The sequence below is a fragment of the Nelumbo lutea genome, chromosome 2 (genome assembly GCF_056320005.1).
Source record: "Nelumbo lutea isolate HS-2025 chromosome 2, American lotus-T2T, whole genome shotgun sequence".
In the NCBI taxonomy this organism is placed as follows: Eukaryota; Viridiplantae; Streptophyta; class Magnoliopsida; order Proteales; family Nelumbonaceae; genus Nelumbo; species Nelumbo lutea.
The window spans coordinates 114,019,755-114,045,946 of NC_142685.1; the positions used below are offsets into that span (position 1 = coordinate 114,019,755).

The window sequence follows — 26,192 nt, forward strand, 5'->3', positions numbered from 1 at the left end:
AAGCATGAAAAGTGGAGTGCACCAAAATCATCTGCTAGTGTTTTTTAATATCAGCAAGTTTTCATTTCATAAATACACTCAAGAAGCATGGTTTAAGGAAAACTTTATCTTAGTCATTGAGCTTAAGCTAGAAATACATATCTTTTGTAGCTAATAAGAATATCCTTATTGATTTAGACACATAAAAGCAACATCTTCTTAATAAAGGCAAAATGATACAAACAACAAAACAAGGCAGATCAGTTTTTAAGCTGGCTTACTGAGTCTTATTGATGCAGGAGATGAAAAGTTGATTGGAATATTATGATATTTTATGTATTTCTGGACAGTAGGGGTATTTTTTGTCATTTTTGCAATTTTCTGTGGGGTCCAATGATAGGGTTTAATTTGTCTAGTTATAGTTTGTTTATATTTAAAATTTCAAAGTCATTACATCAGTAGGATTAGAGTTATTGAGTTTTCTTTGAATTGAAATAGGATAATAACAGCTTAGTTTGAGTCCTACTAGGATTATTGAGTCTAACAGTTTGACTCCTATGACTATTATGAGTCTAATAGTTTGACTCCTAGGATTATTATGAGTTTAGAGTCTATAAATATGTATGGACGTTTTACACAAAGGCAATGAAGTTTATTGAGTTTTCTCAGCTTATGCTAGCTATGGTGAATGATTCCCATGCCCTAGAGTGATTCTAGGCACCCTGTGAGTTATTCCAGGTATCTTCTCTCTTCTTTTTCTCCCTATTTTCTCTTTTATTCCTTCAAGAAGCCATTACAGCCATCAACAGCCATAAAATTCTGATCCAAGAACCATTCAACATTCTCTAAGAACTATAACTGAGCTAGTCCTACATCAATTGGTATCAGAGCTAATGTTTTTTTTTTTTTTTGAAATAAAGGTCAACTTTATTCAAAATAAAAAGAGGTACATGAGGAGATGTACACAACAATTAAGCACTCAGAAAGTTACATAGGCAGAAAACTATCACTAAAAAGAACTAATGGTTTATTCACTATGTTCTCACAAAGTGATCGATTCTATAGGCCTAAGGTATCTTCTAGAATTTCTTGCAAGTCTAGAATCAATGATAATTGGGTTTTTGAGCAATATGAAGGGTCTTTGGTTGACTTATTTGACAAGATGGTGGAAGAAAACAGATCTAATAATGCTAACTATGGGAGTAAGGTTTTCAAACATGTTAGAAGATAAAGGGAAATACCAGATTTCAAAGAAGATGATGATCCACAAGCATTCTTTGATTGGGTTGCTGAACTAAAAGAATATTTTGATTGGCATGATATGTTTGACAAACAAAGAATTAGATTTGCGCGCATTAAGCTGACGGGTCATGCTAAAGTATGGTGGAGAACTCTTGAGCAACAACTAGAGAATAGAGGTGATGATCCAATTAGTTCATCGGCAGAGATGAAGAGGTGTTTGCAGGAAAAGTACATCCCACTAAACTTCCATGATGATCTATATATGGATCTGATTAATTTCGAGCAAAGAAGAAGAATTTGAGGATGAAGCTAAAGAAGAAGAATTTCAAGTAGATAAGAAAGTAGATGATTCCTTGCACGTTGATGCCTATCCCAGAGTTGAAGTTGCGGATGAAGCTAAAGAAGAAGAATTTCAAGCTATAAAAGTTGTAGAAATTAAAAATCAAGAAGGTACAAGCCAAGCAAAAATAGAAATTGTTGGAGTTTCCAATACCCATGATCGGCTTGAGGTTAATGATCAAGAAGAAATATAACGGGAGCAAATTAAAGAAATTCATGTGCAAGATACAAATGTGCTGATTGTAGTAAGTCCTAGTACGGAAGTATGTGAATTTACGTTATAAGATCAACTAGAACTAATTCAAGAATTACAACCCGACATAGCACAAGTTCCACCAACATCAACAATAGAAGGAGTCCTAGAATTTGTTGAAGAACCAAGGATAGAAAAACACATAGAGATAGTGTTTCCTAAGCTAGAAGTTGAAGGAAAAGTTCCAAATGTTGTAGTTGAGAATTTGGATAAGCAAGGGGAAGATTCATCACAAAGGCTGGTTGATAAATTAAGTATTCAGGAAACTAAAGTTATTGATGATTTAACAAAGATGGTTATGAAAGGTAGTTTTTCAAAAATACGTTTCTTTCAAAATCCTTTTGTAGTTCTATGTGTAGCCTCTACTCTACAATCCAAGCATGTAGCTGTGGGAAGTCCTACTCCTTTTGTAATTGGGGCATATCAATTTTTCATCCTCAAGTTCTTCAAAACTCGAGGACGAGTTTTTTTGAACCGGGGGAGAATGATGCAGGAGATGAAGAGTCAATTGGAATTTTATGATATTTTATGTATTTCTGTATTTTTTGACAGTAGGGGTATTTTTTGTCATTTTTGCAATTTTCTGTGGGATCCAATAATAGGGTTTAATTTATCTAGTTATAGTTTGTTTATATTTAAAATTTCAAAGTGGTGTTTTTCCAACTAAAGAAGTCTGTGGGATCCCATGATGCAAATATGAAAAAATGGAAACCATGGAAGAAAACAAGTTTCTCTAGATTCTTCCACCAGCAGTAATTTAATAAATTGGGTTTGAAATTTCTAGAAGATATACTGCGGCAAATTTAGGACATAGAAAGAGGAATGAGGTATTAACAGAAAGAGAGAGAGAGAGAGAGAGAGAGAGAGAGAGAGAGAGAAAGAGAGAGAGGAGGGGGGAGGGAGAGGGAGAACAAGGAGATAAGATCAAAGGACAAACCTTAGTGATAACACTGTAGAGAAACAGCAGCAAGAAGTAGGATCAAGTTGTTGGAGCATCAAATTTGAAGCCCCAAAACACATACATATGTAAACATGTGCATGAAGGCCAACAGCAGTTCTACTGCATATTAGGAAAGAGTGTAAGTACTACATAGAAAAGGAGGGAGGGAGGTGGGCTACTGGTGGGCTGCTGTAAGGAGGGAAAACCAGAAGAGGAGAGAATGACCCACGAGAAAGGAGGGACAGGGCCAGATAAACTCATGTTTCCAAAGATGTTCATCCCTTCTTGGCCGAGAAAGGCAAAAAGACTTTAGCCATGTTTTATGGTTATCCACTTGTGTCTCTGAAGGCTATAGAAGACTCTTCATACCAAACCAAAACTCTTGGTAGGCAACACAACACCAGTAGGAACTCCAAAGATATGATATGTGGTCCATACTCACATCTACCATGATTGAAGTGAATGCATGCAAACATATTGGTTGAAAAGATGTTTGTTTGCCTAAAACACAAAAACTAAAAAAATAAAGTAAAAGAAAGAAAACTTAATCATGTCTTTAGAATGTGAATTAAACTATAAATACTGAACATACAGGTGTGTCTGCTGAGTATGGAGTCTTCAGATCGTCCTCATTCATGAGATTTTTGTTCACCCCAGAAATTGTAGTAGGTTCCCCACTTGAATCATCAGATGGATTTTGTTGCTGCTGGTCATCAACTTTATTGTGGCCAACATCTGCATCATCATATTTAACAGCCATATAGTTACCTTCTTATCTTTGTTATACAGATTGTAAGTGTGGACAATTAGTGAAGCCATAGTAGAAGCACCTGATTCTTTTGGCACAGGAGAACTCAAAGCACGCTGAGTGGATTGTTGATGAATTAAATTTGGCTGTTGTAATGAAGCTGATGCAACAGCATTTAGACCTGGTCCCTGAACTCCAAGACCCAGTCCAATATGAGGCGATAATGAGTTTTGAGAATTGAACTGCATAGGTTATCAGTTCTCAGATAATGAGCATCAAGAATTCAAAATCAAATGGCACATGAAACCATAAAAGTGGGAAGGCAATAAAGTGAAACCCCAATACTAATTTGAAAGCATAGAGATTCCAGAAAGACAATGTCTTTTTTATGTACAAGTAGCATGTGTTCCTTCATTAAACATTAGAAATTACAATAAGAATTTTTCTCTTGAGAGCATGTCAACAAGATATTCTGAGGAAGATTTCCAACTAGAATGCCAGACTTTCTGTTTGACAATTATTTGTATCCCCACAAGATATTGAAAGCAACATGACTTCAGGAATTTGGAATTTAAGTTTTAATTTTATCTATATGCTCATACTCACAATAATTGTTATTTATATACTCATTTTTGCCTGTTTTGGAAGTCATGGTCATGTAAGGAGTATTTGTCTTTTTTGCCAGTGTTATGTTATCTTCATATGTATCAGGGTGGTTAGGTCATTCTACAATAATTATTAGTTCAATTTATAATTGAAGCAGAAATATTCCAACATATAACAAAAAAGAAAAATCTTTATTCAATTGAATGGAATGGATTGTTCTCTATAAGACCCGTTGACACTCTTTTATAGACCCAAAATAGCAACTTCCAGCTGCTATTTGGACAGACTCACTTCCAGCTCCTATTTGTGATGGAACATGGTTGGCTGGTGGCATGGCATATAAAATAGAAATAAGGCATAAAATAAAAGATGAAAGTGAGAAAAAGGTTCTTTTAAGTTTTCCTCCCATCAATAGTTTGGTAGTATGGAGTTGCCACTAAGTGAAAGTAAGGCCAGGTTAGGTCGGGACCATCAAGTTGAAGTCTACCCCAACCCAACCAAAGTTGTTGAACCCCTAACCCAACCAAAGTTGTTGAACCCCTAACCCAACCATACTTTTCAGTTTTTGTTGGGATCAGGTTGGCCCAGCTTCTTGACTTCATGTTGCTTAAATGTTCTTGTTTCTTAGACTTAAGATTAGTGGATTAAGGTTTACTGATTTTAGCATTATTATATTTAAAACGACAAGGTTATGGTGCTTTAGGAATACTGTACTTATATGATACAACTTCGGAGTAAAAACATCCCCTCCAAGGTAGCTTTCCTAGTTTGGACAGCAATTCTTGGGAAGTGTTTAACTGCTGACAAATTGATCAGAAGAGGCATGGACTGATCAGTTCAATTGCAGCCTTTGTGGGGTCTACAGTGAGTCTTAAAATCTCCTTTTTATCCACTGTAGTTTCATTCATCAACTGTGGTCTATCTTGCTTCAGTCTGCAAGGATGTCAAATTGGCTTTTTGATTCAGCTATTACAAGAATGGAGACTACAGGGATTAAGTAGAAGAGGCAGAAAAGAGGGAGAATCCTGTGGAGTATACCCCCTGCTGCAATCATTTGGGTGGTGTGTAAGGAAAGGGATCAAAGTTTTTTTTTTTTTTTTTGACAAGTGAAAGGGATCAAACAACTTTTTTTTAAAACAAGCAGAACGAAATGATATAGTATTTTTTGATAAGTAAAGAAGCAGTTTATTAATATTAATCAAGATGAACTATCAAAAAATACAGCATAGAGTTCCCACAAAGAGGTGTGAGATGCTGCCTCAAAGACAAAACAAAATTGCAATTGAGCCCAAAATAATTAATCCCTACATACCCTTGCTTAGCTAGGTCGGCCAACCCATTAGCCTATTTTTCCCACTGGACTCTAACTGTTAATAAGTTAGCCACTTAAATCTTTTCATCACCCCCCCCCCTGAAAGACCAGGCTACAGTCTTCGGCTCTTTCAGCCACCAAATAACCAGTTTAGAGTCACCTTCAATGACCAATCTCCCAAAGTTCATCTCTAGCAATCTTTGCCCCATGTAAAACTGCTTGGATCTCTGCACTAACCGCATCCCCCTTCTGATTGGACCAGAGAACAAGCAATAATCTGACCCTCTTCATTTCTGAATACTCCTTTCAATATCAGAAGGCCCAGGATTACCGAGGCTACTACCATCAAAGTTTAGCTCAAGGTTCAGAGTATCGATACGTATCAGCCCGTATCAGCTAATCCATATCGTGTCGATGGCTTCTCGATACGCCCCTCCAGGGGTTGTATCGGGTTAGGCACTGGTTCAGAGGGTGGCCGGGCCTTAAACCGACCCCTCTGAACTGGTTTCAAAAAAAAATAATAAAACCTAAAAAAAAAGTACCGTCACTGTTGATACTCTGAACCTTGGTTTAGCTTGATGAAACCTTCTTCGGGAGGCTTCCAGGCTACAACTGGCTTGTTCTTAGCTGAAGAAAATTTTGCAAGTTACCCAAAGTGTTTGGGATAACAATGGAGAAACTGGGAAGCAAGATTTTGTAAGATTTTGTTCTTAGTATCTCTCCCAAACACTTCAGATACTGTTTGGGATGGTTTGCTTTAGCCAAGGTTCAAAGTATCAACACAGGTCGATACGCCAGTAGGGAATATCGGCCTGTATCGGTACTTTTTTTTAGGTTTTATTTTTTTTCGAAACTGGTTCAGAGGGGTTGGTTTAAGGCCCGGCCACCCTCTGAACCAATGTCTGACCCGTTACAACCCCTGGAGGGGCATATCGGGAAGCCATTGGCACGATATGTATCGGCCGATATGGGCCGATACTTTGAACCTTGGCTTTAGCCAATTGTAGTTTGCAAAGGATACACCAGTTTGGGAAGATATTAAGGTCGGGTCGTCTCTTTTGCAAATTATCTAAAGTGCTTATTTTCCCAAAAGACTTCCCAGCAAAGGTCTCCCACCTTGGGGCATGGGTTTAGACCAAATTTCTTTACAAAAGAAAGAACACAACTGAGAGAAAAAAGAAGCACAAGAAAAAAGACCTAGAGAGTTAGGAGTCCATATTCTAGTATTAGGTTTAGAGTGATCCAAAAAATCAGGGCCAAGGGTTTTGAGTAGAAAACCAGCTTGGTCAAGCTCAGAGTCTCTCAGGTCTCTTCTAAAACCCAGATTCCAACTATACCCATAAGACTGGGAAAAAGAAACAAACCTCTGAATGGGTTCATTTTTTAAAGATGGAGAGGGAATACATAGAGGGGTAAAGGTCCTTAAGGGTGGAATTACCAATCCAAGTGCCTTCCCAAAACAAAACTCTAGCACACACATCATATCTGATAAGGCATAGGAATTGGGGAAGGATGCCATTGATAGCCTTCCACGAAAAGTTCAGAGTGGCCCGCCGAGACACTCCAGCATCCCAACCATTACCTACACATGCATGAATGCTTCCTATGACCTTGTGCCAAAGCCTCTACCTCTCTAGAGACCATCTCCACAACCGCTTACCCAATAAAGCTACACTGGTCTTCCCTATATTGCCTATACCCAATCCCCCTTGCTCCTTACTTTGGCAGACTAAATTCCATCTCACCAAGTGATCTTTTCTTTGTTCACCAAGTTCCCATAAGAACTCCTTCCTGATCTTCTCTACTTTCAACACCTCCCTTTGTGGCATCTTAAAGAACAAGAGAAAGTAAAGTGGAAGGTTTGTTAGAGTAAACTTTATCAGAGTAATACAACCCCCAGAGATGCATAAATCCTCTTCCAAGTTGGCAATTTCTTAACACAACTTTCAATAATTGGATTCCAAAAGCTTTCATCCTATGGGTTGGCTCCTAAAGGCATACCTAGATATTTCAATGGTCAAGTAGTAGTAGAACAACCTAAGGCCTCTATAAAGAATAGGGATGTCAATGGGTCAGGTTCAGCACAGGTTTGCCTCAACCCTAACCCGACCCTATATTGTCTCCACCCAAACCCACCCCCCACCCCAACTTAACAAAAGGATCAATTTCTAAACCCTCCCCAACCCTATAAGAAAAAACCCAATGCCAGCCTGACCTAACTTGGCTTATGTTTCTTCTAGCCAATGGAGATGCACTGATGCATCAGGGTGGTTATTTCCGATAGATACATTTACAGTATATTCTATGAAGATAGAATTGGTTTTTGGAATATGACTTGCTCCATACTTGGTTGGGCAAAGAAGAATAACAATCTGTTGAAGAATCCTTAAAAAACAAAATAAGAAAATTCCTTTTATGACTTAATGAAACCAAAGAGAAGTATTTCCAAGGTTTCCCTCATCACCTATTTGTGATTTTCATGGGTTAATGCTCAAACAAAAACTCATGACAGTAGCTCTAATCTAATATTTTTACTTGTTAAAATAGACAATTTTTCCAGAGTTGCTTGGACACTTCTTCTTCTTTCAAGTTTCAAGCTTTCAACAATTATTTTTCTGTAAAGCCCCAACAATTTGAAGTTTGAACCATAAGAAAAATAGGAGAAGAAAAAAAGGAGAAGACCAACTTACCAGTGAGATACCAAAAGAGAGCTTCTCCTAAGTGCTATGTAATTCGTTGGTTGTCCTTTTTTCCAAACTCTAGTCGCCTCTTCCAGAAAAAAATTCAAAGATAGTAAATGAAATGAAATGCAACCCTTAGGGCTATAGAGTTAGACTATACAAAATTACAACAATACCCTCTATATGTAGGGTATATCATGACCCGATAGACCTGAACACAACTTGGTTTAGACTTTTAAAACCCTAAATTACTAACTAACCCTACACCCAACTGAACCTGCCTTGAACCCAATTTGATAGGGTCATGCCAAGCCAAGTGGTGAGGGGTAATTTGGACCTACGAATTACTCCGCGACACATGGCCTTCAAGTGACACCTCGGCGGTGATCAAACAAACCAGTTCGGCAAGTCAGCCTCAAGCAGCTCGCCCAGGCCGACTTCCACCTCGGTCGAGCCAAACTGATGGGTGTCCTAACTCGTAGCGACCTGCCTCAATGACCAGTCGATCTGTAGGAATCTATAGCAACCTGCGAACGAGCGAGCGAGCTGACTTGTTTCGAAGAGACGTTACCAACCCAAGATCTCTGGAACATTAATGCCTCGACCATTGGACCAGCCTACCACACCGCATGAAGTAAATTACTTCTTCTCTTCGAGGGAGCTTTGGCGGATTGTCATTATCATGCTCAAGTTCCCTGACCGAGCTCTTTCCAACCAAGGTGGTACTACCGGCTACTATGGACCCTCCAATGATCATGTTGATGACCCCCCAGACAAGTCTTTCCTGTTGTTGATTCCTGGGAGCTGCTTCTTGCTCCCGACTATTCTGAGGTACCTCCCTGCTTTGCTCGACAGGTCGACCTTCATCTTTCTAGAACTGCTTAAGGTATCCTCTGCGGATCAGGACTTCAATCTCGTTCCTTAGATTTCAACAGTTCTTCGTCACGATAGAAGTGGCAGTACTTATTAGGGTGTTTGGTTGTTGGGTCACCCTTCATCTTGGGTGGCCATTTTACATAGTTGGTCGATTTTATTTGCATCAGTATTTCTCCCCTTTTTGCATTCAGGGGGTAAAGGTTTTATTATACAATGGTGGGGTTCTGGATAGCCGGTTTAAACCCCATTATGGAGACTTACTCTTTCTTCTGGGAAAGTTGCTTCGCTGATTTCTTGGTGACCTGCTTCTTTTGGGAGACTTGCTTCTTCTCTTAGATTTGTTGTTGCCTACTTCTTCATCTCGCTTCCTTTTCCCAGATAACTTGGACCTCGAACCCAGTGCTTCTTCTGCCTTTATAAACTTATCCGCCACGTCGAGAAATTCTTCCATAGTGGTTGGAGGATTCGATTCTATCTCCCAGAGTAGGTCAAGGTGACGTACACCGTTCTTGGCCGCGGTGAACTATATGGTGTTTCATTAGGTTTTTGTATTACATTAAGCAAGCAAGTCGCTGATTTAGAGTGCTTTTTACTTGTGGCAAAATGTTTAATAAATAGGTCGGCGAACTAGTTTCAGTTTTTTTGGAACTAGGCGCTAACCCTGAATACCAGAGTCGAGCTTCATCTCGGAGGGTAGTAGGGAAAGCTATACACATGCCAGCATCATTGGCCCCGTGAAGGAGCATTAGGGCCTAAAAGCTGTCAAGATGATCAACTGGATCTTATGCACTTTTGTAGATCTCGAAGGTCGGCGCTCTGAAGTTCTTCGGCCTTCGGCCTCAGAGCCTGGAGGATTTTTGGCGCGAGTGATGATTCTCGAGTTATGAAAGGTTCTAATGATGCACCTACCTGGCTAGTTGCTTTGCTTACTTCTTTTTTGTCCATCACGCTCCCAACTAGAGCGAGCTAACTCTTCTTGGAGGCGCGATGAGCATGTCTATTGCGCCTCTTGGAGCCTTCTAAAGAGATGGCGGACTCTATCCCGATGGGAGCTGTAGCTCGGATCTCCACCAGAAGTTGGTTCTGATTATGATCAGGGACCGCATTGTTCATCGGAAGCTGATTGTTGACTGGTTCAAGAACCCGGTTGGAGACATGATTGTGTACCTGGCTAGGAACCCAAGTTGGGGCCAAGTTTTGGTTGCCGATCTAATTAAGCCCAACGTTCTGTCGATGTTGCTGTTGGGGTGTTATTTGTTGATTATGATGGTGTCGGGGTTGCTGGTATTGTTGCTATTGTTGTTGCCCCCCCATCATGGTGGCGAACTTACTTTTCTAGAATTTGAGTTGGTCACGCATTCCCCGTACACACTACACCAGGTCGTTGGCGCACATCAACCCCAGCAAAAGTCGTTGCGGGCTCGTCTATAGGGGAGGCACGTTCACAAGTGCGAATTCAGGGTTCAAAGGGATGTCAATTTGTCCTATGGTCACTGAGGGGACTTCTAGATTGCCCGAGCTGCCCATTGACCTGATTGTTGTTGTTGTTGGAATGTTGATTGCTTGAAGATGCCATTAGTACCAAAAATTTGTGAACAAAAAATACCAAGCTTTTTGTGTCACTTCCCCACAAACGGCACCAATTGATGTCGCGTGATCTGGCTCCTATCGCGTGTCTGATGATTCGGACTTTGATTCGGGTTGTACCTTGTCAAGCCGAGTTGTGCTAGGCTAGAGATGGCCAATCTGGTTTTGTTCTGCAAGAGGAAAACTTAGAGTGCCCAGGTTGTCTTTACCCGGGGTGGGCACTCCGATGCTTAAGTCAGAGAGTGTTTTAGAGTCTTTAGAGAATGAGAGAGCTTGAGAGTTGTAGAGCTTGTAATCGTGTGTTCCTTCACAAGTAGAAATGAGTGTCTTATATAGGCGTCAGTGGTCTAAGTCCCCTTACAACGGGTCTCATCTTCTCGTGGAGTTGTTTCCGCTTAGTTTGGTGAGTTATGTGTCAATTATGTGTTCTGTATGGGGGTTACAATCTGTCCGAGTAATTTTGGGGCGTGCGGTGCGGTAGGCCAGTCCAACGGTCGAGGCATTAATGTTCCGGAGATCTCGTGGAGTTGTTTCCGCTTAGTTTGGTGAGTTATGTGTCAATTATGTGTTCTGTATGGGGGTTACAATCTGTCCGAGTAATTTTGGGGCGTGCGGTGCGGTAGGCCAGTCCAACGGTCGAGGCATTAATGTTCCGGAGATCTCAAGCTGGTAACATCTCTTCGAGACAAGTCAGCGAGCTCGCTCACAGGTCACTATAGATTCCTACAGCTCGGCCAATCTTTGAGGCAGGTCGCTGTGAGTCAGGAAACCCATCAATTCGGCTATGCCAAGGTGGAGGTCGGCCTAGACGAGGTGCTTGAGGCTGACTTGCCAAACTGGTTCGCCTGGTCACCGCCAAGGTGTCCTTGATTCAGAATTTGGGAGTGGTTCTTTAACCTCTTTGGGTGCAAGTAGACTCTACCTACATGCTTACCTAGTTTCTTTGTAGGCGAATCCTTCAAGTGGCCAAGGAAAAGAGGAAGAATTTTATGGAGATGCACTAGGGCTGTTATTGTATGGACAGTGTCGGAAAAAAGAAATGTGAGACTATTCAAGGAAGAGGAGAGAAATGTAGAAACAATCTTAGATTGTGTTCTCTTGAGGGTGATTCATTGGGTCAAGTCCTTGTACTAGTTCTCACCCTTCTTCTTTGACGACATAAAAAGGAATTGGAGGGAAGTGGCTTCTTTCTCTACAAAAAAGACTAGAACAGTCCTGATTTGGAAACCACCCTCAGAAAGCTTTATAAAACTCAATTTTGATGAAAGCCGTTTCGGTAACCCAGGCCCTTAAGGCATAGGAGGGGTTTTCAGGGATAAAGATAGAAATATTTTAGCTTTATTCTCGGGCCCTATTGCTCAAGGAGACTCAACTAAAGCTGAATTGTCTTCTGCATTGTGGGGTTCAAGTAGTAGTCAGTTGGTTAACAATTTGTTTTGGGCTTAGTTGTTTTAAGGAACAATTGTTTTACCTGCTCCTGAGAGCAAGGGGTGGTCAGGGAGTGATTGTTTGGATCAGTTGTTTTAACTGCTTTTTAGGGGTACTCATACCCCGTTTGTAACTCATTGTGTATTCTTGTTTATATTAATGAAATGCCACCTGTTATCTATCAAAAAAAAAAATGTAAGGACAGAGGGATAGCTAGCAGGGCTAGTCCAAATATAGGGGTGATTAAGCACTGCAATGTAACTTTATCATTCTTTAAAGCACTGCAATGTAAGTAAAAATTAATCATTCTTTAATTCAATCAATAAAGTTTTCAGTTACTGATCAAAAAATACAGAAAACTTGTCTCATTTTACATGGAAAAAAATGGGGAATGGTTTCTGAGAGATGGTTTAAAACAAATTCTAGGGAAAAAATGCTCCTTATGTTACATCAGTATCAAAATAAGAAAAACTATAAATAACAAGGAAAAGCTAGCATTGATTTTAAACTGCACAGCTAGAAGTTTACTGAGTTGTCTTTATATAGAAAGATGTGAAAGGTAGGAGTATGTTTTGCACTAAAATCCATAAATATAACCTGTTGTAATAGTGAGCTTTGCTGTTGTGCATTGAACTGCATATGATTTCCCCCAGCAAGTTGAGAATGTTGCTGAACTTGTTGGAGCTTCTGCAAAAATTTCTCCCTTTGATCAGGTTGAACACGAAATTGACCCTGACAAAAGAATGAAATAGAACAATGGTTTCCAAACATCAGATTTAACACCAGAAATCTTACATCTTGCAAATAAAACAAAAATGCCTCCACAAAATGTGGAAGCATCAAGTCATCAACGCATGATATGATATTTATTTTGTAATAAGCACAACAATAGCTATCACCCATATTTTAACAACTTACTAGCAGTATAGAATAGATGTAGAAACACCAGTGCTGTCAATGGCACCCATGCTGCTCACCATGAAACCATTGTGAGGCATTGCACTGGTACAATGCCATGGAATGACCATAGCAAGAGGATTTAAATATGGTGCTCATTATTGGTGCATGACAAACACCATATTTAAGTTGAATAAAAAAGTTGTTTTTAATGTATATACTCAGAAGTTATTCAAGTTGTCCCTATTTATGGTACTTGCACATAATATTTTTCATATAAAATCTAATTATATTGTCAATTCATCTCTGAACTTTAAGCAAATTTGAACAACCCAAAATATTGAATCTTGCTTTATCTTTTGCAGATCTAAACAATGGAACAATTATTTTTATTATCTCGTGATTTGTGATGCCCATAATGCTTGTTTATTTGAATTTATGCATAAATTGTTGGAATATGTCATTTAAATTTTTATGCGAACAGTTTTTATTTTTTATTTGTTAATTTGGCATCTTGAGCATGCACTATATGTGATGGCCTATGAAGGCCTACAACCTCCATGTTATACACAATAATGTAACCAACTGATCTAACAGGCTATTTCTCATTTCCTATATTTGGTTATTTAGCATTAGGTCTATGTACTTTTTTTTTTATGAATGAAAATAATTTATTAAATCAGAATATAAGGCAATACAGGAAAACCATGAAGAGGCGTGACACTCCTCAGAATGAGAAAACAACTCCAGCCTCTCTAAATCCCTTTGTCTGATACACCTAGGGTTTCTTTTTTCCAGCAACACCATGTTCGTCTTCTCCGGCACGACCCATCGTAGTGAGTTCCCAGGTACAGGGAGATTCGAAGACTGCTGGCTTCAACCTGTGGAGCTCAACGAAGATGATGATAGATGGTTGTTACCATCTATCGACGCCACTCTCCCCCTCACGTGCCAACTTAAAGGTGCATTGGGTCCCTTAGATGGGCTTTTTAGTTTCGGCCCAAATCTCCTTTTAAAGGTCTATGTATTTTTGCTTTTTCCTTATTTTTTATGAAATGGTGTCATGTTTCAGTATGGAAAGCACCATGTTGGCACCATGAGCACTGTAGCAATGGTAGGCCCAACCACAACATCATCGCCATTATCTACTGTAGAAAACATTCGACTGAAACCTTTTTCTTTTTCCAATTAGTGAAGCTAGATCTCTAGCTTCCAGCATGAATTCCTCCTTCAATCAGGTTCTCAGATAGACAAACACTCTTACTGATTCTTTAGCTAGACGTTAATTGCATTGGGGCCCACAACCCCTTGAGTAGTGTTTTGATTATTGACAATTGAATCTGGGGGTATCACATTTGCATTTTGTTGGAAAGTAGCAATGAAGCTAGCTCTCATCTGCATTTCAGAAAGAGTTTTTTCTAGCCCTTGCTTCTTTTTAATAAATTATATCCATTCCCAACAAAAATAAATAAAAATGGCAGGTAGATAAAAGTTGTAGGGGTTTCCATCTCCCAAGTACTGTAAAGTACTAGCAGTAAGGGAAACCTTGGGAATTAAGCATGTTTCATAACAGATCATGGCAAAAGGAAGAGCTATTAAGATTTGAACAAATTAGGGACATAGAAGACTGAAAAGACAAACAAGGTTAAATGGTTAATCAATATATCACTAAATAAAGAGTGCATGCAAAAAGGCAAGAGTAATTGAGAGTATGTAATAGTTTCTCCAATGTGATAATTGGTAGATAACATTGCAAGATTTAGAAAATCCATTTATGGTTCATTAAGAAATAAAGAAAAACTAAAAGAAAGGTAGCATTTGCTATGAAATTGCATAGAAAGATGCATTGTAACACTGTGGTGAAGCATGAAATATGGGATAACAAAGTAGAATACCACATCATTCTGACTTGGAAATGAACTTCCAGGTCTCCATTGGGCACCTGGAACTACTGAAGGGGAGAAAGTTCTGCCACCTACACCCTCACTAACATTAATAGAATCAGCAGAAACAGTTCCATCATTCCCCTTAGAGACCTGTGACAAGAGCATTCTATTGCTTAGAGGGGAAACCAATGGTGGCATGATACCACTGCTTCCTGTTCTCTCATCAGCACCTAAAGTATTCTTCTTTGACATGTCAGGAACTGCAGGAACTGCCCCAAGTGCTCCATTGCTAGGAAGTATACTGCCAGAACCTAGAGGTGTATTATTTGATGTTTGGCTGGATACACCACCTATAGACCCTCTACCAATTCCTCTCCCTATACCAGTTTCAGCAAGAGATGGTGACGATCTCCGACTAGCAAAGCTTGTGTTATCTTCCTCCTTTGTAGAATTAGACAAGTTTACCGGGGATGGAGAAACAGTAGCAGCAGAAGTATCCAGAACACCACGAATAGACCCCGGAGTTGAAAGGATTGCTGAAGCAGTTGACCCACTAGCCAAATTACGTGTTGAAATATTGCTAGTAAGCGTAGTTGCATGACTCCCTACTGCTGTCAATGAAGCCCCAGAACCCACTACACCATTTTTAGAAGGTGGAGTCCTTGGGGCAATATCAGAATTACTGTCCTGGGAAGCTGTCTCTTCAGCTTGGTCCTGATTCAATGTACCTTGTTGAACAGTAGATGATGATGTGGCCTGAAAAGGAAAAAACAAACACTACCAAAAATTACAACACCAAAAATAAATCAGAGAGGAAATGAGATAACTAAGAGTAGATTTTAAACATGCAGAAAGACATTTCACATGATTTTGTTGTTTTAGTTAATTGACTTTGTGATCTCTGTAGAAATTTATTACATTTGTTATAGAGTAAAGGCTAGTTTTTCTATTATCCCACCGGAAAATATTTGGCTCCTACACTGTTGGAGGACATGCGTCCTACCAAAGGAATTTTATAGAATAAATTTAAGGTTTAGGTTTAGAGTTAGGGTTTTTAGGGTTTAAGGGTTTAGAGTTTAATTTTTGGGTCTAGATTTCAGGGTTTAAATCTGAGAATCAAGAGGAGGTAGGACGCATGTCCTCCAACGGGGTAGGACAGGAACCAAGTATTGCCCATATCCCACGTACCTTAGAAGGCTTGATAGTAATACTTATATCACCTCCATCTTATTTTAGTAAAGTATAAGTTACCAATCAAACAAAAAAGAACATTTACTAAACACTTATTTTCTTGATTCAGATGCCTCTTATTGCTTCTTTCTTGAGCAATAACAGAATTTCATTAGATTTATAAAAAAAATAATTACAGGATTGGGAGACGTAAACTGTCTTACATCTCCACAACAAAAATGCAATTACAATTGAGTCCAAAACAATCGATTCCTTCCGACCCATTTGTTTTGCTAAAACATCAGCAAAAACATTTGCAGTCCTTTTAACCCAGCTGAATTGCACATCCATATCTTTAGTCAGCCACTTAAAATCTATTTTTCTCATTGTTGAAAATCCAGAAACCATTTTCTTCCTTTTGCAGCCATTCCACTACCAACTTTGAATCAACTTCTTTGTGTTCGATTCCTTTGTCTTTGGAACTCCCTTCCATGACAGCCATAACCTCGCCCTTAGTTAATCGCCTACTCCAATAAGGCTCAAATATAATCCAACAACTCTGTCTTCACCACCGCTAAAAACCCCTCCAATACCAGAAGGACCTGGGTTATTGACACATGCTGTTGATGATACTAAACCAAAACCTCACCATCTCTCACTCTTATTTTCAACAATTTATAATTTTATATGACATTCTTCAGCTGCAATGCATGCTAGCTTCTTAAGTGAACTTATATGATTAGCATTTATTTTCAAGCATAAATCAACACACATTAAAAGCATATCTTAGTATACATGCATGAAATAAAATGTATGTAGATGTACACAATTTATGTTTTCCAGCCAGCAAATTAGACACACTGAGCAAAGCAAAAAATAAACAGGGATCACTTGTATTGGGCAAAGTTATCATGTTTGTAGTGACCAGGCGAGGCTGCACCTCGTCCTCACACCTCTCTACGGGATCCTTGTAATGCTTGTTATTTTGATGTTTATTAATAAAATGTCATAAACTTATCAAAAAAAAAAAGTCAGCAAATTAGACACTTGTACAAGGGTAGCCACCAAAATAATGTATCAGTGCCTTGTTATGTAAATTGTTGATAACTTTTGTTCCCTTTTTTGAGCAAGCAGAAGGTAATATATTGCATGAAAAAGATGAGAAAAAACCTAAGAGTTTGCAAGGATATAAACTCCGAAGCCTATACAAAAAACTATACAGCAAATCCCCAGAAAACATCCCCTGAAAAAGATATATGATAAGCAGAAAAGTGCACATAAAACCAACAGAAGATGGTAGAAGCTAAAGCCCTTAATAGTCCATTGCTTTGGCCCTTTGGGAGGCTTTGCCTTTAAACATTCTATAGAAGTAAAACAGCATGTTCATATCTAAAACATAGTATGTGTGTTGAAAGAAAAATAAAGTGGGATAAAACAGATTGAAAGGACTCACTAAGAGAAGAAATTAAAGCACAGTGCATGTTGAGATCATATAAAGACACAGGTTTTAAAATGCTAACGCCTGATATGTAGGGGGAGAAGAGAGGGTGGTAGAAGGAAGTAGTAGGGGGACAAACAAGGAGGAGGATAGAATCTGGAAACTGATATGAACAGGGTTGGAGGAACTTAAAAAATGAGTTATTGTAGAACTAGTGTTGCAAAATTGGTAGAGAGTTATTGTAGCCAAAAAGAGTGCCGAGTGTTGCAAAATTGGTTCTCCTACAAATAGGGAAGGAAATAAATTGGTAGAACTAGTGCCAGAGGCTGAGAGGGGGATTACAATGGCTGAAAAGGATGCAGAGAAGGAAGCGGATGACAGTTGTTTTAGGCAGGGGGAGGGAAAAAAAGGAAAAAAAGATCAAAAGTAGAAAAGCTGATTTTGGACATTGAGGGGAACTTAGAATTCAGCGGTAAAGGGGATAGGAGGAAGGGCCTAAAATAAGGAGGATGAGGTTTCTTGATAGGATTTTGTTACCACCTTTGTCTTAATGAAAATTATTAGTTGGAATGTAAGAGGATTAGGGAGTGCAAGAAAGAAAAGGGTGATCAAAGACCTACTTAGATGGGAAAAACCCAACACTGTGCTATTACAAGAATCCAAACTGATGGATTTAGATGGAAGATGGGTTAGGTCTATCTGGAGTCTAGAGGTATAGGAGGTTGGACTTTGGCTCCTTCCTGGGGAGCCTCAGGGGGGATTGTAACTCTATGGAAGGAAGATGTAGTGGAAAACTTGATAGGTAGATTTTCCATTTCCATCAAGTTCAAGAATGTAGAGGATGGGTGCGTATGGGTTTTAACCAATGTGTATGGCCCCAACTCCTATTGAGAGAGAAACGAAATGTGGGAGGAGATATATGAAATCAAAGGGTTATGGGATGGCCCCTGGTGCTTGGGTGGGGATCTTAATGTAACCATATTCTCTGATGAAACTAGTAATCCCCATCAGACAATCACAACTAGCATGAGAAAGTTTAATGGTTTCATTGAAGATTGTGAGATGAAGGAAATAGCTCTTTTGCAAACCAATTATACTTGGTCCACCCTTCAAAAAAAACCCGTGTTCGAAATTGGACAGATTTTTATTTAACTTATCTTGGGAACAGTTTGGAAAACTTGGTTGCTAGAGCTTTACCCAAGGTCACCTCTGATCATTGCCTATCCAGATAGGTACGGAATCCTTTCCCATTGGACCTAAACCTTTTACATTTGAAAATATGTGGCTAACTCATCCGGATTTTGTGAAGAAAGTGAAGGAGTGGTGGGATGAGGAGATGGGGGCAGGTAAGATGGAAGGGGGTCAAGTTTCATAAGAAGCTAAAGAGGTTGAGAGAAAAAATAAGAGAGTGGAATAGGGATCATTTCAGGAGAATAGAGGAACAAAAATTGAGCCTAATTTATCTACTGGTCATTTCTAGGGCTAAAAACATCACATCAGCACCTTGGAAGCTCAAATTTATCTACAAAGAAATTGACATAATTGCGAGGAGGTTCAACTCTCAGTTTGGTTGGGTCAAAAGGACTGCAAATGGGTTGGCGGACACCCTAGAAAAACAGGGGGCAAATAGATCTACCTTGTACTGAGCAAAACTGTAACTGTTTGTATGTGTTTGCAGATTGGGTTAATGCATTCTGCAACCTATAACTATTGTAATTGTAATTCAATATTTCTCTGTTATTAATAAAGCCTTTTTGCTGATCAAAAAAAAAAAAGAGCCTAATCACTCGGATAGAAGACATGGACATCAAGGAATCTCAAAATCTTGTGACCGAGGAAGACAGAAGTTTAAGGAGACAATTGAAAAACGATTTGGAAGAGGTATTATTGAGAGAGGAAATTAGTTGGAGACAAAAATCTAGGCACAGGTGAATAAAGGAAGGCAATGGAAACACTAGATTTTTTCATGACCTGGCAAATGGGAGACAAAGAAAAAATATTATGACCAAATTGAAGATAGATGAGGAGGTGATTACTAACCAAGATGTTATTGTCGGGAAGTTTGTGGACCATTTTAAATTGACTTTTAGAAGGCCTCTGAGTGAGAAAGCAAATGTGGAGGGGGTGGAATGGCCAAGATTGGATGATGAAAAAGCAGTTGGAAGGATTAGAATCCATCATATGGATGGCCAAACCATATTAAATGGCTGGGCAAAATTTCAAAAATTTTTCTATCCCAACCTGGGAACCAATTTCCCAGTAATTTCAAAATCTGGATTTCTGGATAAATCTTGCACTAAACCAGACCAGATTTGAAACAAAAAATAAAGCTGATTGTACCTAATACGGAGATCACAAATCGCTGCTCCCATAGTGAATGTTCACGCCCAATATCAGTCCCAAAACCAGCCTCCAACTAAAGATGGCACCATGTACGGGAGAAGTCAGTTCAGCAACATTGTTTTCAGCAAAACTGCTATCCAACTTGCTTGGATCGGATGGGATGTGTGAACCTGATTTCCCAATGTTTTTCTTGCAAAAACTCGGAGGAAAAACTGATAAAAATCAGTTCTTGCAATGGCTAGGTCGTGATAGGGTTTCTGGGAGAGAAGAGAGAAGAGGAGAGAGCAAGAGAGTGAAGAGAACAAGTTCTAATTGCCCTCTTCCTCTTAACCCCCTTATATGGAGAATTCTCCTAATCTAATTTGGAGATTATCCAAATCTGATTTGGATCTGGAATCTTTTAAGAGATAAGCATCGTCCTCCTTTTAAGAGATAACCATGTCTAGTTTCGACCCAAATCACATGACAACTTAACTTGTCATGTGACAGTTTAACTAATCATATTAGTAATGGGCCTTTGGCCCATTTTCTCCAAAGGCTCACGTCCCTAGGTGTTGCATGGCCATTTTGGGCCTGATATTGTATGGCGTGGGACCCCACAAAGGTCTCACACAAGTCCATGAGGGTTTGGCCCCACCTCTAAAAGAGGTTAGGCCGAATTCACTACTCAGGGTAGTAAACCCCTGAGCTAATTAGCATGGGCTTAATTTGGGCCAACAATTACACATAAAAGATCCTTGGATTCAGCCACCCTATGAAGACACAAGGATAATGGACTTATGTGAGATAAAGCCCATCAGGTAATCAACCTTGTAATGGTCACCTACACTTAACCTCTCGGCTCATAATGATCACAACACTGCACGACAGGGAAGGACCTCTCCCCTGACTGCAAGGTATAGTGTCACACTCTCTGCTCGGATAGATCCCAGGATTAAAACATTTTGCAAACCTTTTTTCATAAAATAGTAGTATAACATAAAAATACATTTTGCAAAATCAGATTTCAAATACAGTTGAAATCCACTACTGTCGACAGTTTAGGTTTCCATCAGAGAGAGTGTAAACCCTAATATTCTCTTTGTCCAACAAAGGGGCCAATCCTATCACTATAATCACCCACTCAGGTGATTTCCCAAACTGCCCCAACATGCCTAGGTATTTGACCCTTGATGGATCTCATCGATGGCATATCTAAGAACCCAATCCAACACCTAGTGCAGTGCCATAATCAAGTACGGGGTAAAGTGTAACATTCCAGGTTTGCACATTTATCTCCAAGGTCCAAGGCATAACTGGAAATTGGTCCGGGTTCAGTGTTTCTTCCAAACACCCACTGTCTGTGCTTCGGGTCTAACCCTAGCAGTTGAGACAAGTTTGTCCAACTACTTGGCAGCAAACCAGTGTCAGCCTTGTCAGGATAAACTCCCCAAGTCTATCCAATGGTTGAGAACATTCTAAACTAACACAAGTCTCTTACGTGTCCAGTTTAAGGGCTAATACACAGAAAACATACCAATATGAACATGAAACAACAATGTACAAATAAATGTTTATTTACATCAATCTGATTGGAGCTAAGGGCATACACTATCTAACAAAGGCAAGGTGGTTGGAAAGGAATTTCGAGGAAGAAGAGATAAAGCAAATTGTCATTCTAATGGATAGATCTAAGGCTCCAAACCCAAATGGCTTTACAATGCCTTTTTATCAAGATTGTTAAGAGGTACTAAAAAAGGATCTAGTTGAAGTATTTAAGGAATTTGCATATAACAACACAATAAGCCTTGGAGTCAATGCCACATTCTTAGCCTTCACCCCTAAGAAGATTGATGCCAACCACCAAAAAAGATTTCAAGCCTATTAGTCTGGTGACGAGCATATATAAAATCCTGGCTAAAGTGCTCTCTTCGAAGATCAAAGTTCCCCCATCTATTATTATCCAAACTCAAGGGGCTTTCATTCAAAGGCGACAAATAAAAAATCAGATCCTAATTATCAATGAATGTGTGGAGGAAATGAAAAGATCTAGGAAAAGAGGTTTCATGTGTAAATTGGATCTTGAAAAGGCCTATAATTTGGTGGATTGGGAGTTTTTGTTAGAGGTGATGAGGAATTGTGGTTTCGGGAACAAGTGGTGTAGTTGGATATCTAGACATCTTAATACTTGTAACTACTCTATATTGGTTAATGGTGTGGTGAAAGATTTATTTTCCAGCTTGTAGGGGAGTTAGGCAAGGGGACCCACTCTCTCCTTTCCTATTTACATTAGTAGCTGAGGTAATTAGCAGAATCATTAGTAAGTGTAGGTTTTCAAGACTGCTATTCATTCTTGATCACTAAGAGATTTCAGGTTCAATGAGAAGAAAAAGTGAAGAAGATGTAGAAGAAAGAGTGATGGAAGAGCAATAGAACACAGATTTTGAGGAGAGGAACAGAATGTCAATCTTCTGTCGCCGCCACTTTAAGTTAATATATATAGGTTATGCAAGTTACATGAAAGAACATGACTGCCCGTGGTGTTTACATCATAACTGCTAACAAATAACAAACAATATAAAACTAAAACTAGAAATGACAGAACAGCAAAATAACCACAGCTGTGACTAGATACATTCTACCCTACAGACAGAGTGGGACCACAGCTGTGGGGCCCACATCACTGTTCTCTACACTCCCCCTCAAATTGGGAGTATATGTTCATCATTCCCAATTTAGATAGATCCGTCTCTAGCTTCTTTCTTGATACGACTTTAGTAAGAATGTCTGCTAGTTGCATACTGGATGTGATGTAAGGGAGGCATACTTCTTGAGATGAGACCCTCTCTCGCACAAAATGGCGGTAAACTTCAATGTGTTTGGTTCTATCATGATGTACTGGATTATGTGTTATATTAATGGCGGCTTGATTATCATAGTACAGCATCAGGGGCTTCTCATACTCAATACCCAACTCCTCAAGTAGAGATCTTAGCCGTAGGATTTCAGCCACTCCATTGGCCATGGACCTGTATTCTGCTTCAGCACTTGACCGGGAGACAACACTTTGTTTCTTACTTCTCCAGGAGACAAGGTTTCCTCCCACAAGGGCACAATATCCCGAGGTAGACCTTCTGTTATCAACACTCCCAGCCCAATCTGCATCAGTATAAACCTCCACCTTCATGTGATTGTTGTTCTTGAAAAATATACCCCTACCTGGGCATCTCTTCAAGTAAGCTAAGATTCTTTCTGCTACAAGAAGATGTGTGGTTCTAGGAGAATGCATGTATTGGCTGACAACACTAACAGCCTAAGTAATATATACCCGCGTGAGGCAGAGATATAGGAGCTTTCCTACCAATTGTTGGAACATAACTTTGTCTTCAAGAAACTCCCCACTCTCGGCACTAATCCTGTGATTCTGTTCAATTGGTGTATCTGCAGGCTTGACACCTAACTTTCCAGTTTCTGCCAACAGGTCTAGGACATATTTCCTTTGAGATATAAAGATCCCCTGTTTGGATCTAGCAACCTCAATACCCAAAAAATACCGGAGTACACCAAGGTCATTCACCTCAAATTCTTGGTGAAGAAGTTGTTTAAGAGACTCAATCTCATGGCTATCATTCCCTGTGACCACAATATCATCAACATATACTGCCAACAGTGTCAAAGAGGACTCCACCCTCTTGATGAATAGGGTATGATCTGACTGGGCCTGTACATATCCAAACTTCACAAGTGCTAGTCTAAATCTATCGAACCAAACCCTAGGTGACTGTTTCAAACCACACAAAGCCTTGTTGAGCCAGCAGACCTTCTTACCGACTCCTGCATCATAGAATCCAAGAGGCAAACGCATGTAAACTTCTTCCTGCAGATCTCCATTCAGAAAGGCATTTTTCACATCCATTTGGTATAAAGGCCAGGTGTGACTTGCTACAAGGGACAAGAGAATTTGAATAGTAGTCATCTTGGCTACCGGTGCAAATGTCTCCAAGTAATCTATGCCATAAGTCTGTGTAAACCCTCGTGCAACTAACCGAGCTTTATACCTCTCAATAGATCCATCTGCATTACGTTTCACCGTAAATACCCATCAGCATCCAATTGGTTTCTTTCCTTTTGGCAAATCAACTACCTCCCAGGTATTTTTCTTCAACAGAGCATCCATCTCAACTTGCATTGCATCTTTCCATTCAGGGACGGATAGGGCTTCTTGCATTGTTCTTGGAATAGGGACATTGGAAATGGAGCTAAGGTAGGACCTGTAGGTAGGAGATAGGCGATCATAGGATAAAAAATGGGAAATACAGTGGGCTGTGGATGTAGTACAATGTCGTTTCCCTTTACGGACTGCAATCGGAAGGTCAAGATCATCTGTAGGGGAAGTCTCTATGGGCTCTGGGGCTGAAGTATCTGGACCCTAGTCTTCTCTGATCCTTCCTGACCACCAACACTCAGCAATCCTAGCAAGTTTCCAACAGCTGCTAGTACCTCTGGCAATCTCCAAGAATCAGTCTGCGAACTCCTCCTTTTCAGCTTTCAGTCCTAGGAAATTCTCATGTGGTCGGCTGGTATTAGACTCACATGAAAAACCCTAACTTGGCTCTGATACCATGTAGTTTTTCAAGACTGCTATTCAGTCTTGATCACTAAGAGATTTCAGGTTCGATGAGAAGAAAAAGTGAAGAAGATGTAGAAGAAAGAGTGATGGAAGAGCACTAGAACACAGATTTTGAGGAGAAGAACAGAATGTCAATCTTCTGCCGCCGCCACTTTAAGTTAATAAATATAGGTTATGCTAGTTACATGAAAGGACATATCTGCCCTTGGTGTTTACATCATAACTGCTAACAAATAACAAACAATATAAAACTGAAACTAGAAATAACAGAACAGAAAAATAACCACTGTTGTGACTAGATACATTCTACCCTACGTACAGAGTGGGACCACAGCTGTGGGGCCCACATCACTGTTCTCTACAATAAGGCTGATAGAGAAGATACCATTAGGGGTTGGAGAGTAGGGAGAAATCAGATTCCAGTCACCCGCCTTCAGTTTGTAGATGACCTATAGATTTTTTGTGAAGGAAGTCTTAGCGAGAAGGTAGAAAACCCAAAGGAGCTAATCAAAGGTTTTGGAAGAGTATCAAATTTGAAAATAAATCTGGAAAAGAGCTGCATAGCAAGTATTAACCTGGAGGATTAGGAGATTGAGGCCATATCAGAGTGTCTTGAGTGTTTCATTTCTTCTTGGTCTATATCCTACTTAGGGCTTCCATTAGGGGCAAATCTTAAGAAGAGCAGTTTTTGGACCCCAATGCTAGAAAATTTTGGGAAGAGATTAGCTTCATGGAAGAAGAATTACACCTCATTGGGAGGGAGAATCACTCTAATAAAAGCTACATTGGCTAACTTACCCACTTATTTCCTCTCTGTTTTTAGGATACCACCTAGGGAAGCCAGGAAGTTGGAGAAATTGATAAAAGATATTCTATGGGAGTCGGAAGAAGGAAAAAAAATATATCATTTGATTAAATGAGAAATAGTTTGTAGAATAAAAGAAGATGGAGGTTTGGGAATAGGGAGGATTGTTGAAAAAATCAAGCTTTGTTCGGGAAATGGCTTTGGCAATGGCCACTGGAAAGTGAGAGGCTTTGGCATGAAGTGGTGGGAAGCATTCATGGGAGTCCAGAGAATGAGTGGGACGTTGGTGTATCAAGGCAAGCTAGCTTGGCAACACCTTGAAAGGTCATCCACAACACTCTTCCTCAATTTCTCAGGTTTGTCAGGTATGAAGTTTGTTCTGGCAATGTTGTCCAATTTTTGGAGGACATCTGGGTAGGAAACACCCATCTAAAGGGCATATTCCCTTCATTATTTTCTATTTCATTGTATAAAAAAGAGGTGGCCTCAAATCTTGTCTCGTCTTTGGGAACACCTATGGCTCCTAATTGGATTCGAGTTTCGTAGGGGATTAAGGGACAATGAAATTGAATCCCTCTCTGACTTGCTTGGCAGCCTCAATCAAGTTTGCTTGGACCCCTCTAAGCTAGACAAAAGGGTGCAGGCTCCTAGGCCCAAAGGGAACTTTACTTGTGCTTCGTACTTTAAGTCCATCTCTCAGTCTTCTGTCCAACAACTTTTTCCATCAAAGGAAATTTGGTGCAGGTTAGTTCCCCCAAATATTATAGCTTTTTGTTGGGAAGTGTACCAATGGAAAATAAACACTCTAGATAACTTACAAAAGAGAAGACCTTTCCTCTGTATTTCTCCTAACTGGTGTACCCTCTGTAGAGCTCATGGGGAGGATTGTTACCTTCTACTAAAAGTGTGTCCTTTTTTGCAGACTTATGGGCTTAGTTACACTCGCTATTTGGGAGTAGTTGGAGCTTACCAGCAGAAGTTCGCATGGTCTTTGACCGTTCTACTTTTTCTTGGCCTACAAAAAGTGGGAGAATTATGTGGAGATGCGTCCAA

At 39.7% G+C, this 26,192-nt stretch overlaps 1 protein-coding gene across 12 annotated transcripts in view; it reads right to left on the bottom strand.

Moving 5' to 3' along the window:
* LOC148872951 (uncharacterized) overlaps positions 1-26,192 on the bottom strand; it is an 81,442-nt gene that overhangs the window by 14,275 nt on the left and 40,975 nt on the right. For 10 of the 12 annotated variants that reach the window (XR_016107621.1, XR_016107619.1, XR_016107624.1 and 7 more), the window contains 4 exons: positions 14,784-15,530; positions 12,589-12,723; positions 3,584-3,743; positions 3,346-3,488 (listed from right to left, as the gene is read on the bottom strand). Coding sequence is in view for 5 of the 12 variants with exons in the window: in XM_088971762.1 (XP_088827888.1) it covers positions 3,346-3,488; positions 3,584-3,743; positions 12,589-12,723; positions 14,784-15,530 (1,185 nt within the window). In the remaining 7 variants the exon portion in view is untranslated. The remainder of the gene's footprint in view (positions 1-3,345; positions 3,489-3,583; positions 3,744-12,588; positions 12,724-14,783; positions 15,531-26,192) is intronic. The other 2 variants (XR_016107622.1, XM_088971765.1) reach the window with 1 other exon arrangement.